At 37.4% G+C, this 18,667-nt stretch overlaps 2 protein-coding genes across 3 annotated transcripts in view; one reads left to right on the top strand and one right to left on the bottom strand.

Annotated features, from left to right (window-relative positions):
* Window positions 1-2,072, bottom strand: part of mpp7a (MAGUK p55 scaffold protein 7a) — a 154,136-nt gene extending 152,064 nt beyond the window's left edge. For both annotated transcript variants that reach the window (XM_084134883.1, XM_084134884.1), the window contains exon 1: window positions 1,847-2,072. The gene's annotated coding sequence lies outside the window, so the exon portion shown is untranslated. The remainder of the gene's footprint in view (window positions 1-1,846) is intronic.
* Window positions 2,073-5,227: 3,155 nt separating this feature from the next.
* Window positions 5,228-18,667, top strand: part of waca (WW domain containing adaptor with coiled-coil a) — a 33,167-nt gene continuing 19,727 nt past the window's right edge. Inside the window, exons 1-6 of the mRNA XM_084134510.1 lie at window positions 5,228-5,463; window positions 5,644-5,677; window positions 6,461-6,644; window positions 11,518-11,609; window positions 13,622-13,737; window positions 18,386-18,501. Of these exons, the coding sequence (XP_083990636.1) occupies window positions 5,423-5,463; window positions 5,644-5,677; window positions 6,461-6,644; window positions 11,518-11,609; window positions 13,622-13,737; window positions 18,386-18,501 (583 nt within the window). The 5' untranslated portion in view covers window positions 5,228-5,422. The remainder of the gene's footprint in view (window positions 5,464-5,643; window positions 5,678-6,460; window positions 6,645-11,517; window positions 11,610-13,621; window positions 13,738-18,385; window positions 18,502-18,667) is intronic.

Below are 18,667 nucleotides of genomic sequence, written 5' to 3'. Positions count from 1 at the left end.
TTCGGACCGACGGTGCATAAAAGTGGCTTAAGTAGACTGAACAGCCAGATGCATCCTGATGATTGAATCTTGGAGAGCGTTAACATGGTCATGGTAGCTGTCCAATCAGTAAAAGTGCATTAAATGACCAACTGTAAATACTCCCTGTTCGTATTAAAAGCCATGTCCCAATTTGAAATCACAGTTTGATGATCGCAGTTAGACCCCAGTACATGCGTTTACAAGACACATTAGCTTTGTTTCAGGCTCAAAAACAGGTGATGACCTGAAATGGTATATGCATATCACCTCAGTTTAACTCATCATCAGTGATTTCTTCTCCACTTCAAGTGTGTATTTTCAGTCCTTCATATTTCACTAATCCTGCAGGACCGCCAAAGAACACATTCCCCCCTTTCGGTACACAACACGCATGGAATTCAAAGGGATGTAGGGGCTTCTCTGCATTCTAGTCTCAGAAAAAAGTTATGCTAACTGACCTCTAATGACTTAAGTCACTCACACACATAAGGCATTGTATTCCCTCTCTTGTGTTTAATTACTTGCATTCTAAAAGGTTACAACCGTCAAAAGAGAGAGCGATCAGGACATGGACTGTAACATCAGCCTGTCAACTGACACTACGATACGACGAGTGAGTGTGTGTAAAGAGGTCAAGAAGAGGGGAATCAGAGGGAGTGCAGACAGGGCACTTCTGAGCAGTGATATCTGACACAGCAGATAGCAAGTCTCAAACAAACCACTGTCTCCAGCGTTTCCCACAGGGCAGCAGGACTGAAAACCTCTTAGTACCTATTTGAACAAAGGTTAGAGTGCATTCAGTCATTTCATTACTTGAATATTAACCATTTTCACTAGATCGCAATTGCTCATGGTCACAGAATAAACTATCACACTGCTTTTTCTGCTTTTACAATTGAATGGTCTGTTGCCAAGGAAGATCCCAGAGGGCTGAACTTATCAAAGAAATGGATAGTACAGCTTGTTCGGTTTTGAATTTCTTCTCAGTTTTGAGAATTGTCCAAGTGGCCGTTATCAACTAGGGTCAAGATATGATAGATGCACACAATGATCAGGAATTGCAAAATATACAACCTAGACTATGCCATTTGATTAGCTTCTATTTGAGTATAAAGTGTATTTGTATAAGGCAGGAACATAGTAATTGTGTGTGTATAAATTTTTTTTTATTAACTTGATCATAAATATGTAACTTTTAATTTAGGGTTTACGTTAATAAATGTGTATGAATAAACAAATGAATAAGTTCATGTTACCTCATGTAGCCTAGTAACAAATGTTTACAAATGAAACATTATTGTAAAGTGCTACCAATAATAGTTGATCTCTATCTAACATGCATCACAACAACAACAACAAAGCATAGTAAAGTTCTAGCAGTTATAGTATAAAACAAGCCTAGGCCAACCCTAGCAGCTGAGCACTCACGATGAGAGAGGAGTTTACCCTGTTGCTCAGGGCGAACCCACCCGGTGATGTCAGTGTCAAGCTCCGCGTCAACACTCTCTGCTGAAATAAAGCAGATCCTTTCCACGCATCAAGGATAGTGGGCTCTTTTCATTGTTTTTGTTTGTCCTGTCCAGTTCAGCTCAATGGTCGGTTGCACTTGACAGAGAACTCGCGCTGTCAAGTGCACCCGACCGTTGGCTCGAGCAAAACCGGACACACAAAAACAACGAAACAAGTCAATACTCGAGTTTTCGAAAGAACTTCTTTTGATACTCCCCTCAAAGACTAAACATTTAAGATTTGTAGTCATGTTTAAATATAAACAACGCCGTAAATGTTTGTGGTCCCTGTATATAAATAAGTTGTTATTACTCACTCGAGCTGTGTATATTGTGTTTGGGAAGTCCAGCCAAGACGTCTTGGGTTTCTTGGGCGGGCACTCCCGAGAAAAAAAAGTTGCCTTCAGTTTGCTTTTAAAAGGTAAAAAATGCAGAATTTAAATTAAAATATCCCAGGCTTGAGTAGGTCTTTGCGTCCAACGTGTTTTTCTTTCCAGGCAAAACGCCTCGTACAATCTGCGTTCAACGAGGCGGGCGGGCGGAAGTAATCCTTTTCTTGATTGGACAGTTAACTAAAATAGGGCGGGACCAAAGTGTAATCCTGAAATCCGATTGGCGGTTACATACTCAATCATATGCCACACCTGCCCTTATTCTCTACAAAAATTATGCTTTATTATAAGAGGTCTACAGGGAGAGTGTGCAAACGTAAATAAATCATAAATACACGTTTCTGTGTTGCTTTGAATGCTCTTTTGCCAGGGGTAATTTCCAGGAATGAATGAGTAGGTCTGTTCTTAAGAATTCAGACGACAGAACACCTGTCTTTCCTGTTCTTATAGAGCACATGACCACCGTTTTTTTTCAATTTGAATATCTCCCCTATCTCTAGTAACTTGATTTGATCCGTCTCGACACGCTAAGTCATTGTTGTCTCACTCAGTGGTTTTCTGCGGCGAGGCAATTTACTACGCAGACTGGTTTGACAAGTTTGAAATAAGACAATGCCTCCTCGTGGCTTCAACTAAAGTTTAATTTCTACATAACAAATATGAAAAATGTTCAGAACAAAGAATGAAAAGTTATCACCAATGGTAAGTTAGAGAAAGAAAGAAAGAAAGAAAGAAAGAAAGAAAGAAAGAAAGAAAGAAAGAAAGAAAGAAAGAAAGAAAGAAAGAAAAATAGGCAGAGCCCACTGATCTATATAATGACATATAGATATATATAGTCATTATATAGATCAGTGGCAGAGCCCCTCTTTTTTTTTTGACGTGCGTAAAGGGCCCAACCAACACTCACATACAAACCACGCAACATCTTTACATTAAGACTACAGCACCCTCTTGTGGTCGACATATGAGATTGATGACACTTGCACTGAGAACTACACATTGTATTTTTGGAGTAAAGTTTGGACAATGATCATTTCTGCTCATCCATCATTACTTGGAACCTGGAAAAATAATTCAGGTTCAGCCATGAAATTATATTGAAATCAAATTAAACAAATAATACAGCTTGCAATTTATAAAACCAATCATCACATTTTATTGACCTTGCTTACTACAAGCAGAAGAAGCACAAAAAAAAATGTTTTCATTATTATTATTATTATTATTATTATTATTAATGTTGTAAACAGTGCAATATATATATATATAACAGTTATTCTATGGGTTATTCTCAGCACAGCATATATATATATATATTATTTGGACTAACAATAGCTTAATTAATTAAAGATTAATTGGTAATATTTTAGAATACAGTAATAGACTTGTTTTATTTGCACTATTGTGCAGGTGAACTGATTCTGGAAAATGTATCTGCAAAGAGGCACCAGGAGCTCAAATAAAAGGACACAGACAATCAGTGTGCTGATGCTCCTGCTTCCATTGTTAGAATAAACAGTGTGTCTTCAAAAACTGAGCGAACACTGATGTTAAAAGTTCTTTTCCAGCATTACAGAGTCCCAAAAGCCTGTGAAATATTACTTGTGTATAATTTATAAATTTGTTTAGTGTAGTAATAATAATTATCTTGCAATGTTAAAATGAGTGGAAAGTGAAAGAAACAAATCAAATTACAATTATATTAAAATAATCATTAGCAAGGTACCTAATGTGTTCATTTAAATCCACCTGTAAATCACTTAGAGTTATAACTTGATTATATAATATGTCAACTACATGCTGTTTGTGGATATTCAAGATGAAGTTGTTAGGAGAAAAACTGTGGAGAATCAAATAAAAAGACCGGAAAAACTTTAGCCAAATCATTTATGAACACCAAATCATCCATTGAAAGAAAGTGGATAAATGTGTTTTTAGATCAAATGAAAATGGCTAAGACATGAGGAAATCACTTTGGTTTTGTCATATGGGGAAACATTAAACTCATGCCTGCTTGTTATAACCATGAGATAAAACCTAAAACCTTCTGGAAGATCTCAAAGTTAAGATCTTTGCCTTTTAAAAACACAGGACAATAGGACAATGAGAACAAAACAACTGAACTGAGATGGATAATGACACTATTGTCTTCTATAGAGCCTTTGGAGTTGTTTCATAATTGATGTACTGTAAAGCTCCATAGCTGAATTGAATTTGTTTCAAAATTGATTAACTTTGCAACATCGACACTTTCACTGAACCAAACTGAATCAATAATAATTATATTGTCTTCTGTAGAGCTGCTTTAAAGCTTAATTCAATTTGATGATGAACTTTGCAACATTGACAGTTATTGAACTAAATTGAGCTGCATAATGACATTATTGTCTACACTGTTTTACAGCTAAAATTTAAGTTATTTATTAACTGATGAATTTTGCAACGATGTCATTTTCTAGTTTATTTCCGTCAAGCTGCTTTGAGACAATCTGTATTATATAAAGCGCTGTACAAATAAATTAGCTGACAGGGTTTGAAATCTGGATTAACTCTGGAATAAAATGCAACCGAAAATCTGTATGACCTGCAAATTGCTGTCCATGCACACTCTCTGTCTCATTTGGCAGAGTTGACACAGAATTTGCATGGAAAAACCAACAAAAATCTAGTCTAAACTCACAAGACTCAGAGACATACACAACCCAAGAAAACTCACAGCTGTAGTTGCTGCTGGCAGACATTTGTTTAAAGCTAAGTTTAAATGACATGAGTTTAAATTCTATAGAATACTATATCTTAAACAAATGTCTTCCAGCAGCAACTACAGCTATGAGTTTTCTTGGGTTGTAACACACACACACACACACACACACACACACACACACACACACACACCACCATCTTGCTAATGGCATATATGCTTATTAAATATACAAATAAATCTTAAAATGAATGACATCCCAATGAACAAAACATCTGAATGACACAGTTGGTGTAGGAATTTGTATTGACCACCAGATGGCGAAGAAGAACACTGTGTCAAAAGCTTCGAAGCACCAACACAGTTTGTTGTCAAAGCCTCACACTTCCTCAGAAACCTCGTTCGGCACATCTCTATTCTCTATTAGTATGCCAAGCACAGTGTATTTGTACGCATTTTTAGCCCTGCGAACATCCACGCAGATCCCTACTTCATGCACTGCCTAATATCAATTCAACCAGCGAGAGTAGCCGAGTCGAGCCGAAGCGAGCCTCGAAGTAACCCGGATTGAGGTGTGTGAGGAAGGCTGAGCTTCGCTGTTCTGTAGATAGGGGCAGAGTTTTGGTGTATGTGTGAGTGGGAGATGGACCGAGGGCGCTCTACTGACTAGCAGAGGCGAAGAGCGACTCCAATAGAACTATTAAAATTATATACGCGATCGGGTCGTCGATAGGCCACTCCAAAATCAAAATAAGTCGCCAATCTTTCACATCTACTTCACACACACTAACACGGCATTGATGGTAATGTATGCAAGGAAACAACCAAGACTCGGCGATGGGTAAAGAGCTCTGTTTTATACTCCGATTTTCCTTCTCCGCTTTGACAATCCGCCATTTTTAGCCAAACCAAAATAAGTAGAAACTTAAGGAAGCCGATTCAGCTGTTGCAATTTCTGCCACTGTTTGTGAAGATGTTTTTTTAACCATTCCTCTGTCTCTTTTTCTTGTTTATTTTGTAGGTGCACCGACCGAAGGGATTCTCAGCCCTACCAGGTAGATCTGAAACAAATAAGATTAAAATGGGGTAAATCTAGTGCAGGCTTTTGAAGCAGTTTAGGCCTCTGTGCGTAAAACACAGCAAAAAGTGCCTTATTCTCCCCGGGTTCGGCTTACAATTACACACACATTTACATTACACTGCAAACATATATTTGTGCTGTCATTAGTCGCCTGCCCGTCGAATTTATCATGTTTTAAATGCGCTCAGGGCGCTAGCGACTTTTAACAGGCTAACGTTAACGTTAGCTCGCTAGCGGCTACATTGGGCCTGTATGCCACAGCGATTTACTTCTAAATTATCAATATAGTAACGTTTATTATCATTGATTCAAGGTTCTAAATTATGTTACTTTAGAGAAACGGTTGTATACGTAAACACGAATTTAAGGGTATGAGGTTGTTTATAAATAGTCTTGATAGTTGCGAGCGAGTAAATGCAACAAAATCCCAATAAAACGAGTGTTATTATTGTGTAGACCTTCAAGAGGTGCTTAATTGTATGTAATACTGAGAGAAAGATATAGGCTTAAAGGCTTTTCTGTGCTCAGTTAAGTCTTGCAATGACGTGCAAAGTATGTTATGACACAAACATTATGCTCCTATTAAGTGTTTTGGAACATTTTAGATGGTGGTCAATAGCTGGTAGACCATTCTAGACAAGCTGGTCAGCTAGCTATTGACCATCGTAGACCAGCTATAATCCAGCTCTAATGTACTTTGTATGTCAGAGAGTAATTGTGCAGCAGAGTTCAATGTAGAAATATCATGTTTTGACAGACTCTTAAGTACTCATCCAAAAGTCACCCCGATCACAGACATGAGAAGATGCGTGACAACGATGCCACTCCACCGTGCAAGATGTTGCGGAGGTCAGACAGTCCAGAAAATAAGCACATGGACAGCACCGGCCATGGCAGAGCAAAAGCCATCCATCCACACCGGGGGAGAGACAGAGAAGGAGGTAAGAGGGGAGACAGGGAGTCATATTTATGATTCAATAAGAGGCACAGATCTGAGGCTGATACAGGTGCCTAGATCCATGTTGTAAATCTTAATTAGTTCATAATTGTTTCTGTGTAAACACTAGTCAGACATCTTGTGTATAAGTTGAACAGATTGCTGTCTTTGTGGTAAACAGACAGTAAATGAAATCACAGTACCTGAAGTGGGACCTGCTTCAATTGTTTACAAGCACCCTGCATTCACATTATGAATGATGGCGTTTCAGATAGGAGAATATAAGGCTTTTATTGAGCACTATGTGCTTTTTCTTCATGTTCAAGGTCTATACAGAGTGTTTTCTCTTCAGATCAGGTATTAGCATGATCATTTTTTTCCTGAGTTTTCAACAAGACACTTTATTTTGCTATCTACATGAAGATTGCTATATCATTTATCAAAGATAAGCTGGCTTGAAAGACCCGATGACTAACTTGTGATAGATCAAAATTGGTCTCAAATCACCAATGAAATTATCATGCAGAATTATTTTTTCTTCTCTAGAAAGATCCACATGAATGTATTGGTATGGTAAACATTCTTTGGAAATAACTCTTCAGTTTTGCTAGAATGATTTCGTTCAGTTGGTTAAAATAAGCAGAATCAATGTAACATTTACATATTTACGAAAGTCCACCCAAAAATGAAAGTTCTCTCGTGATTTGCTCACTCATGTCGTTCCATGCCTGTATGACTTTCTGTAGAGCACAAAAGATGATATTCTGAAAAATGTTGGGAACCAAACAGTTTTGGTGACCATTGGCTTCAATCTTTCAAATGATCATCTTTTAGATAGTGAGGGGCAGTTTACACGACACCGTTTTTATTTTAACTGAAAATTAAAAACTTTGTACCATGTTTTGGCCGTTCATTTAGATGAGAATGGCGTTTTGGAGGCCTGAAAACATAAACTTTTCAAAAATGGTTTCAAAATGCAATTTTGTAAAATGATACCATTATCGTCCGTGTGTAAACTAAAAAAACACACATTTGTGAAAGCGGTGATGTCATGCGTATTGCGTGTTCAGTTTAATTTTCTGCCTGTTGTGTGCCGTTGGATGTTTTCATTATTGTTAGTGCTGCATCTTATGAATATTGGTGGTGTAAAAGCTTTGCATCTATCATTCATATTTACCAGATCTGCTACATAGGTCAAGTTTGGCATCTTGTTAAAGATCACCTCGGAGCAGTAAAAAGTATAACCATTATTAAAAAATGTTAACAACATAATTTGTTGGCTGTAATATATGCATTTGTAATCACCATAAATGCTAAATGCAGCTAACCCATGTCATATCGTGCTGGATGTCATATACCCAATTATATTGTGCTTTAGTGGACGGATCATGACAGATTTCACAATTTGATTAGATTTCGATTCACAAGCTCTCGATTTTATTCAATATCGATTAATTTGGAAATATTTCAGGATTTCAGTTTTTCTTAAGGAAAAAATCTAATGCTGTTAACTAAACGGAAACCATTAATTTGGTCCATTACTATAATATTAAAGGTTAAAGTTGACAAAATGGATTAAAAGCCCAAATGATTCAATTGATATTTATATTTAGATAAAATAATCACCACTTAAAGTTTTATTCAGTCTTTTAAATTGCTGATTAGGCAGTTCATATGTGAGCTTTCATGTGTGGTTTGTAATCGTATACAAATTGCATTTCTGGAAATCTGTTTCTGTCTGACCACACTAATCAGATTTCTCGTGGTTTGTCACTTTCTCACGCCACGTAAAACATAAACATGTCAGACGTTGTCATAGGAAACATGCTGAAAGTCGATGCAGAAACAAGGTTGTGTTGTTACAAAGTGCTGGTTGAGTAGAAAATGACAATATAATGGAGACGTTGAATTTTAAGACTGGCGTACATGACCGCACGGAATAAAGCTGCGCATACATTTCTGACGCCGCCCCTGAAGACGTAGTAGTCCAGTGCGGTGGCTACACATTGTCATGTTGTAAATAAGACAACATCTGTATTGCAAACCCCTCCAGTTTGCTTCTGTTGTTGTTTTTGGCCCATAGAAACCAATGCAGATATTCCGGAACACGAAAGAGCGGCACGGGACACACAAATAAGATCTGAACAGTTGCGGTACACCGTGTGGACGGTCAGTAATTTAGATCAGATTCCAATCGGATACACAAGTAATTGGATTTGGATCGACAGTGTGAACATAGCCTTAGTTTCTACTCCAATTCCTTGTTGAAAAATTATCATTTAAGGGGTGGCTGTCATAACTAGTTTTCATGATTAATGTATGTTTAAATAAATCTCTGAACACTAAGACATCACTATCAGGTAAAAATATGATTATATCTAGTATATATTTAGTTAAATGTTTCTCTCTAGTGTTCTTTTTTTATGAACATTGAATGCCTTTCCTGAGGAAAATGCAGCATTATGTTCACAAACTTTATTGATGTCTTTCTGCAGTTGAAACATGAGAAATTGTTTTCAGTGAGTTCCCTATCTTTCAGTATATCTTCTCTCACGTGGCATTGAAGAGTGTCTGAATTTTTATTTGTTTATTAGAATTTTGTGATAAAATTGACAGAATTTGAAAGCTGATACTGTTTTTGTTTTTTTCTCTCTACAAATAATGTGTTATTTATGCAACAACTAAAAACACAAAACGGCATAAAAGATTGATCTTGACATATACAAAACAATTTTGGTTTGTTAAAGAAATATCGATTAAAAATGAGAAATCTATATTTCCAACCTAGCCCTAGTGGATGAAATGGAGTTTAAGGAGAATATGAAGTCTTGATGGAAGTTGGGACAGTTTGTTACCTATCACGTCTCACTTTGGCCTTTTTAAAATAAATTACTTCATTGACCATATTATTGCATTCTGATGAATTTGATCAAAACCAAGATGAGGAAACTTGTCATATGCCTAAAGCAAACACAAAAAGGTTCTCTGGATCCATCACAGTGACTCCTAAAACATTTATAAGGCTGTGTGCTTGCTTTTCTAACCAATACTCTTCGTTAAAAAAAAAGTCTAGCTGAACTTCACTGTACAGACTTGAATTAATAAAGTGCATTTCATTGACTCCATGTTCACATGTAGGGTAAAGAAAATAGTTGCTAACTTGTTCTACCACTCCAAATTTTTGTTTTGTGTGTGCGCGTATGAGCATGTCAAAAAGTTGCTTCTGACACTATTTTTTTCCCATTTTAGATAAAAAAGAAAGACTCATTAAATGGCTTGACAAGTGCAGTTTTCTTTTTCGTGTTGAAGTATTTTGTTTTCACATGAAGTTTGGGTGGGACTGGGACATATGAAAGGGCTCTTCCCTCCATTTTTCTTAATTGCTAAAATACTACGTGATCATCAACTGCAGGTGGTATTTAGGCTAAAGACAGTCTCATTCTAAAGAGCATCTGATTGGACAAAAATCTGTGTAGTGCAGGATGAGTCATCGATATTTTTGTCTATGTTCCCTGATCAGAGAGACTTTGAATTGTCTGTATATCTTCTAAAGGTGTACTATGTCAACATCAAGGAATGCGTCTAGATCACTTCAAAGCTGACATGCATGAACCAAAAGTTTTGATTTCATAGATATTGAATTTGAGACATAGTATGTCTGTTCAGTCTAATCTTTTCCTCACTCACAGTGGCTTTATATTCTTGTTACTGGCACACTTCTGACACATCTTCTCTGAGGGGATGTCTGCAGCTGAAATGCCCCAGTGAGGGTTTGGCAGTTGGCTGCAGGTCACTTAGGGCTTTCTGTGTGACTTTCTTGTACCATGGAACATGATATTTTCCACCTGAAGTGAGTTAATTACCCAGTGTATGAAACTTGTATGAATTTGTGTATTCTTGCTCTGTAATAGCTCACTAAGACGTATAACTCCTACAGTAATCAGGTACCCTAGCAATGGTTTGTCTGTTACACCAAAATGCTATTGCAGACTATCTGCTCATTGAATTGGTCATCAGTTTAAACCCAGTATGTGTTTGTTTACCATGAGTAATCTTTTTTTGTGTAGTTGATCTTTTTTTGTGTACACTGATTGTGTGCCAGATTTATCATCAAGAGTGTTGAGTCTGGTGTGTTATAAAATCATTATGCTGTTCTTCATCTCTTCCCAGCTCTACTGATTATTAGTTTTTTGTCAGAATGAGTAATCTCACTGAAAACTTGTAATTTGTCTGAAGATGCTTCTATTTCACTGGTTTGTTACTTCAAATTGTGGTAAGACCTTTCAGTTTGTCCCTTTCGGTTATGGGCATATTGTAAAGAACGGCCTTATTAGATATTTAAACAGTGCTTTAACACTCATGTGATGAACACGCATACAAATCAGTATTAAAAATCATTTGATTTGTTCATCGCTTTACAATGTGACTCTTTCTGTATCTCCTCTTTTTTTTAGCATTGAAATCATGCTGCATGAACACTTGCTAGATGCGTCTTAGAGAGCTTGTATTTCTTAGCAGTGTAAACGTGTTGGTGCAGTTCAAGCTGAAATGACTCTAATGAATCAAAATAAGCAGGAATTGATAGGATGGTATAGAAGTGTTTGTCTCGGCATCGAACTATGAAAAGCTGAAGTGCTATAAGAGTCATTGATATAGATGCTTGATTTTGCTGTAAGTGGAAAAACGGCAATGAATTATGGGATATTGTCTGTGAAGCTTTATAGTTGCGCAGATGACGGTAGAATGTTTTAGGTGAGTTGTTTTAACCAACCGGAAGTGGTAATAACACTTAGATTTGCATTGTGCTTCACTAGTTTTTAGGAAGAACTTAAACTGGTTTGTCATATGATTACAGCCAATATTCTTCTTCTTTTTAGGGACCAGTATTTCCCCTCAAGAGAACTCTCATAACCACAGCTCTCTGCACAGCTCCAACTCTCATTCAAATCCCAACAAATCATCCGACACGGTAAGTACTGCATTCTCAATGTTTTCTAACTTGTCTGAATCAGCGTGCATAACAAGGCCATGTTCACGCTTTGGCACAATCATCCTGTTATAGAATGAATGTTTATTGAATAAATCAGAACATTTTATGATACCCTAATTGCCATTTTGTGCTGTTAGTTTTGCATAAATCATATTGAATAACTGTCTTGCTAATAGTCGCAATTAGGATGCTTTAATTTAGTACCAAGGCAAAATTGAAAACATTTATCCTGGCAGATCTGATCAAATATTTCAGACTTCTAATAAGTGGCGTGTTATTTTATGGGCCATTATTTGGATCTGGCATAAATTCGGCAGCACTGTTAAATGTGTTGTCTGGTTGTGTGTCAAACCTCCTGTGTGCAGACCATCTGTCCCCTTTCTGTAGATAATATGAGCTCTTCTGGGAGATGCAAGGCACAGCGTACTTTCACAAGAGTAGAGAAGGGAGATTTAATGCTTTACAGCATTACATCATTCATTTAAGGTTTTGAAACTTGGTAAATTACGATACACATTGAAATCATGTGGTTTGATCTCTGTTAAATTGACATTTAAAAAAATGATTGCAGTCAAGCAGATTATTTGTTAAAAGGCTATTTTGGTCATGGATGAAGCCAAATTGGACCTCATTCAGTGTCTTAAGTCTAAAAAGACTGCCAAGCCATAGTAATATTGAGGGGTTGTTTTGTGAAAAATGTTAGAACGAACCGAGGTAATTTCAACAAATTCGATGAATGGATCTAATATTTGTGGCATAAGCTTGCTTTATGAATCCAAGATTGTTTTGATTAGCCAGCATAAAATTTGAATCCTTTAGTATTGACATGTTATCTCTGTGCTTGTGCCACTGTTGGTATAAAATGGTCTTTGATTATATGTTATGGGGCCACTTTTGATACGCTGCGTAAAATCTCCTCCACACTCTGAAGATGGTGAGATGCTCCACCTACTTTATGAACTCACGCATCAAATCCTCTTCATCTGCTCAATTACCTTTTCCAAGATTTTATGTTTTGTATTAAACCTTGTAATTATGTTATGAAGGTGAGAACTAGCTTTGGGCTGGCATACAGAGGTGAATTCTTTTTTTCATGGTTTGAAATATGTACTACTTAATTGGGGTTTCTTTCAAGGGCAGAGACAGAGTTTAGTGCGCAATGAAATTAACAGTGTTAATCATAGTTCTACATGGAACATCATTGTATTTCTGAGTTATTTTGAGAAATAAACTACCATTCAAAAGTTTGGGGTCAGTAAGAGTTTTTCAAAGGAAGTCTCTACAAGAGACGAGATAACTATCGCACAGGACCCCAATAAATGCATTGCTAGCAAAAAATATAGTCAGAATACATGTCTTATTTTGAATGACCATCCAGGCAGAAAGATGCTTTTTCACTACAGCTAATCCATGACCCATAGGCCAACGCGGAAACTTGTCGTTATTTTAATTCCGGTTGGTGATGTTAGTGGCACATAAATTGTACACTTTAGCTTCAATAATTGAGACTGTGTGGTGTGAGGCTTTTACAGTCAGACTGCTAGTAAGTGGAGGGTGTATTCAGGCAGATTAAAGAGGCATCCTGCAGGGGCGATGCACAGAGATCCACCTCATCAAATATTACACATGCTTGCATCAGGATTCAGCTTGCATGCGCTCGCTCTCTCTCGCTTGCACGCTCCATCTGTCTGTCTCTCTAATGCTCCTGTTCCCTCTTTTCTTCCCAGACGTATACTTTATTTTAAACATCCTCATACTGTTGCTCTGTTTGGCCTTTCCTTAAGTCAGAGGAAAAACAACAAACACCTAGATTGTCTTCTCTTTTTTCCCTCCCTTTCAGGTCTTTCCTTTTGTTTTTGCCTTTGTTCTTTTCCCCTCCCTTCCTTTCCACCTTCCTTCCTTTACCGCTCTTTTGTCTTTAACACCTCCTGTCGCTTTAAACAATCTCAATGTTCCCAGTCCTCACACCTGTTGTTTTTCCTTCTATTCAGCCGTATGAGCCAGCAGATGATTGGTCTGAACACATCAGTTCTTCAGGGAAGAAGTACTACTACAACTGCAGGACAGAGGTGTCTCAGTGGGAGAAACCCAAAGAGTGGCTGGAGAGGTATTAAACATGCACTCTTTCAACCCTCGCCTCAAACACAAATTGTGCTTAATTATACACTAATACTCTAATCCATGCACCTTGCCCGTGAAACATCAGGTGATCGATGCAAGTAGAAAATGTTTAAACTAGTATGTTTCTGCAGAAGATTTCCAGCAGTCATATGGAAAATGCTTTTTAGCAGCTCTTTGCTTTCGCATTATGCAGTCATAGGTAGGGATGGGTGATGTGGCCAAAATATTATCACAATATTTTTTTTAGATATATTTTTGCTTTCCACATATGTTAGACTTTGAGAATTAATGTAAACTTGTTTGTTCACAATTAAACTCCACAGAGTAAGCTACCTTTTTAATTTAGTCTAATTTGTTTTCCAGTAGATTTTTTTGAGATTCTGTTTATTTAATACAAATTCATGTAAACTTTAAAAATGTAATCAAGTGTTGATTCAATGTAATCAAATGAAAATATAACAATTAATTTACAACAAAACATTGCATTTTTATTTTGTGTCAAATAAGTTTGTGTGAAAAAATATATTGGTTGTATGATAATTAGAAACAACAACAATATTATTATTATTATTATTATTATTATTATTACTTTAAGAAGGACATTTTAGTGTACAGTAGTGATTTATTTCCGTCATAATTTCTTGAAGTTAAACTGAACATTTATTTTGATGGTTTGTCGTGAAGATCTTTCAGTTTTAGTTTCAGTGTATATTTGACGGTAGTTTTTCTCAAATTAAACTGTAAAAAGTTTGTGAAGTGACTCTCAAAGCAGCTCTGGAGATTAAATTCATGTAGTTCGTATATTGAGACGGCAGACACTGGAAACACTGTGAGTGTCAGATGTGTGAATTTGTGTATCGGGTGAAACTACGTTGTTCGTTCACAAGAGACGCAGAAATCACTTATTAGCAACATGCACTGACTGTCTGTTGTTGTGTTTATTTCTGCTGTGTGATAGGCTGTTCGATTAATCCATGTCAAGTAAAAATGTCCAGAGCCTAATAGGGATGTCCCGATCCGATCCACGGCATCGGTATCGTGCCGATACTGGCCCAAAACGCTAGATCGGATATCGGAGGGGAGAAAAAAAATTATCCGATACCTATGATCCGATACCCATTAGGGGTGGAACGGTACGTATTCGTACTGAACGTACGTTCGGTGCATGGATTTACACAGAGAATACACGGTATAAAAATAAATAAATCTCGCGTGCACATTAATTAATGTAATACGGAACTAACGTTACTGTTAGATACGCGCATATGCGGGTTCTTTAGGGACACCTAACAGGGCTCCAGACTAACTTTTTTTATTAGGAGCGCTGGAGCCCCTGACTTAAAATTTTAGGAGCGCAAGCAGAAAATTTAGGGGCACACCTTAAATCACCTTGCAATGCAATTATTCACATTTTCCCCCAAAATAACTGTATTACTGACAAATGCTTTGATAATAAATAGCCTTAACGTACAGAAATGACAATGTGCAGTTTTATTTTAAGTTCACAGGCTCCAGACTAACATTTGAGGGCAGCGGCACTAAGTTCTACAGAAAGTATTTGGTAGCACTGTGGGATGACAAAGCACTGAGATTAATTTGAGGTGTATAGACAAAGTTAACTTTAATTATTATCATTCATAATGTCTTAATATTAATTCAAAAGCAAAATGAGTGACAAAATAGATATTAGGGAGTGAAAATAGCCAATAAGTGTCCTCTGCAGGTATGTTTACAATAGTAATTTAATCTTTTTTCTTTTTTTTAAATAAGTGTGAGTTTTCCTACTTCTTGAAACTTTTAGTTTTATAAATAGGGACAATCTTTAAAGGATGAACAAAAAATGTTTTGGTCAACACATTAAAAATAACATTTAAATAAGATATTATAGTTTTGAAGTGCTGGAAAAAGATGTGTAGGCTACTGTTATAACCACAGTATACCATAGTTAGCCTACAGTAAGTGTTACTACATTAAATCCATGGTGAATGTTGCTGATCTGTGGACCTAAAGCCTTCTATAACTTGTTCGTTCATGGCACATGTTTCTCCTGGTTTCCACGTCAGCGCTGTTTGATCTAATATGGTTTATAACAGAGAATTCTGCGTCAAATCTGAATGTTTCTCACTGGATCTCGCAGCAATGTTATTCTGTCGCGAACTCAATGGATTTCTTCACTGGATCTCCACGATGTAACCGTTTCGTGTGATCGAGATCGGCCCACAACTGGCGAGAGAAGCTCTGCGCTGTCTATTATTGGTTTGAACGGTCTTAAACGGTCTATGAAGCAGAAATTAGTAGCGCAGCGCAGTTTTTTTTCGCTTTCATTTTGTTTTGTTTATTAACATGTCACGGAATACTCTATGCTTGAGGCTGAGAATGTGTCTAACTAGCGTATTGTGTTTAAACTGCGAAGTGCCTGCACTGTCTGCAAACTTCGTTTTCCCCGCAGTTCTGGGGTAGCGACTGCAACATTCGCAGCTCATGGAGTTCATCTCCTTACAGTACCTCAACCAGCTGAATTCTCGTAGTCAGTCTTCCCGAAAATAGTGGGTTCAGGGCAGGCCTTTATCACCTTACAAACCTCTGACTCTGAATCATCATCCGACTGTGTCTGTCCGTGACATTGATATTTGTCTCCGTCTCCTTTCCACGGACGTTTACGCGCGCTCGATTATCTCTAGGACCCTCCCCCTCCACACATTAGCCAGTTACAGTGGCCATTCCCTATTCTTCTCACACTCATTGGCCTGCCACACATTCCGGATTCATTGACGCGCCCCTTCCAAGTTTAACATGAAAAAAATAATACAATTACTGGTCGCACATGTGCGACTGGATGTAAAATTCAGTCGCACACTCTCAAATTTTGGTCGCAAAATGCGACCATTTGGTCGCAGTCTGGAGCCCTGCCTAATCTGTAGCCCGCCTTAGCTCTGAACGCGCGTCTATATCGCTTCAAACGCTCACTTTATCATTGTACGCGCGCGGCGCGTCCTATTCGCTTTGGACGCGCGAATGGATTCAAACTGTTCAAGCATCGAACTAGACGCGATAGACGCAAATTTGACGCTCTATTCACGTTTGGTGTGAACGCAGCAAAATGAACAGGCTGCGATGTCAAGATTGCAATGCTGGAGTGTGTGTCAGAGAGAGAGAGGCACGGGCGCGATCGAACAGTGGAAACATAAAAACATACTCCGTCATTTTCATACAGGACATCATTAAAACTGCAAAAAGTGTTTAGCCTACTTATATTTGTGTAAAACACAACATTGTGCTTTTGTCAAACTGTAAACTCTTGTCAAACTGTAACTGTCACCCAACCAAAATCACACACGCACACACACACACACGCTGTTTAAAAGCAAAAATGATCTCATCTTTTGGACATTCATCATTGCATTGGTTTTCATTTCTTGTCCTAAAACAGAGCACTAATCTGTTTATTTTTAAGTTACACATTCTACATTGAATAAAAAAGAAAATCAAATGTGTTTTTAAAAGTAGTATTATTTTATACAGAAATAAGTTATTTATAATTCAGATGAGAATAAAGTTAAAGTTAATTAAAATTTTAAGGAAACAAATATATTGATCTGAAATATAGCAAATTAATTTTAAATTCATTCAGGTTACCAAACATATCTCAAGGTCTTTTGAATAAAGGCTGGCAGTCTTTCATTATCAACTGTTGTTGTGGACTATATACTGGAGAAGTATTTGTTCTCCATTTGAGTGAGATGTTTTTATGTGGCTAATTGAGCAAAGTGCTTCCATTATATTTTATTATTATTAGTATTAGTTCAAGAATAAAATAAAAATATCGGATTGATATCGGTATCGGCAAATAGCCAAAGCTGCGGCATCGGTATCGGAAGTGAAAAAGTGGTATCGGGACATCCCTAGAGCCTAACATCGTTATCGACGGATCTCGATATGATATCGTTAATCGCCCAGCCCTAGACTTAGGCTTGTTTCACATATCTTGCATCTGCAGCACATCAGCAAAGAAGTGGTGTAATGGCAACAGCATCACGCATTGAGCTTTCAAACTGACAGCGCGACTGAGCTTTCACAGAGATCGTTTATGACCTTCATTAATTGGCGATGCTTCATAAAATGTTTTGCAAAAGATTGTGATGATAAATTGTCAAAATACCCCACAACCCAGTATGCAGCAAAAATAAGCTCAGGGCTGCAACTGCTTCTGTTGTATAGAACCATCCATGTGCACTAGGTTCTGCATGATTTGGCGGGGAAATCAGACTTAATTTCTTCATTTTATAAAAAACATCAAACTTTTAGTTTGCCAGAAAACCGCAAGGAGCCCTTAAAGCTTCTTTTGTTGACAACAGCCGGTTTATAAGTACTTCGCATTACAATTTTGGAAAGATCATGTTGTTTTTCAAAATGCATTTTAAGTGACCTCAGACTCACTGCACACACAGAGATGCTCTGAGACACTGAAAACTAGACGCTGGTCATGTGTTAAAGTACACAGTGCTGTGCTTCACTTTGAAACAATATATATTAGCACATATGTAATTAAATCACAGCCTTTGGGGTTTGATAATCACGCTAAGCCATATCGCGATATTGGTTTTGTATCATTTGTGAATGTCTTCCTGTTTCAGAGAGCACAGGCAGAAGGAGGCAACCAAGACGGCTGCAGTGGTCAACAGTTTCCCTAAAGACAGGGACTACAGGCGTGAAGCCATGCAGGCTACTCCCGCCAGCTTCTCCATCTCTAGTAAGTCTGAAAACCCACATCATTCAGCTGTGTAATGTGTCTGTAAAGGTTGTTTAAGTGAGTGCAGTCCAGTTTATTGGGGTAATCTCAAAAGTGATGCAGCATCTCTATAACCAGGAATGTCATCATGGAAAAACTTTGTGTTCTGAATCAAAGGCCAGAATCG

Source organism: Abramis brama, assembly GCF_963993115.1.
Source record: "Abramis brama genome assembly, chromosome: 14".
Lineage (NCBI taxonomy): Eukaryota > Metazoa > Chordata > Actinopteri > Cypriniformes > Leuciscidae > Abramis > Abramis brama.
Note: the sequence above shows the minus strand (reverse complement) of the source record. Positions and strands in the feature narration are given on the sequence as shown.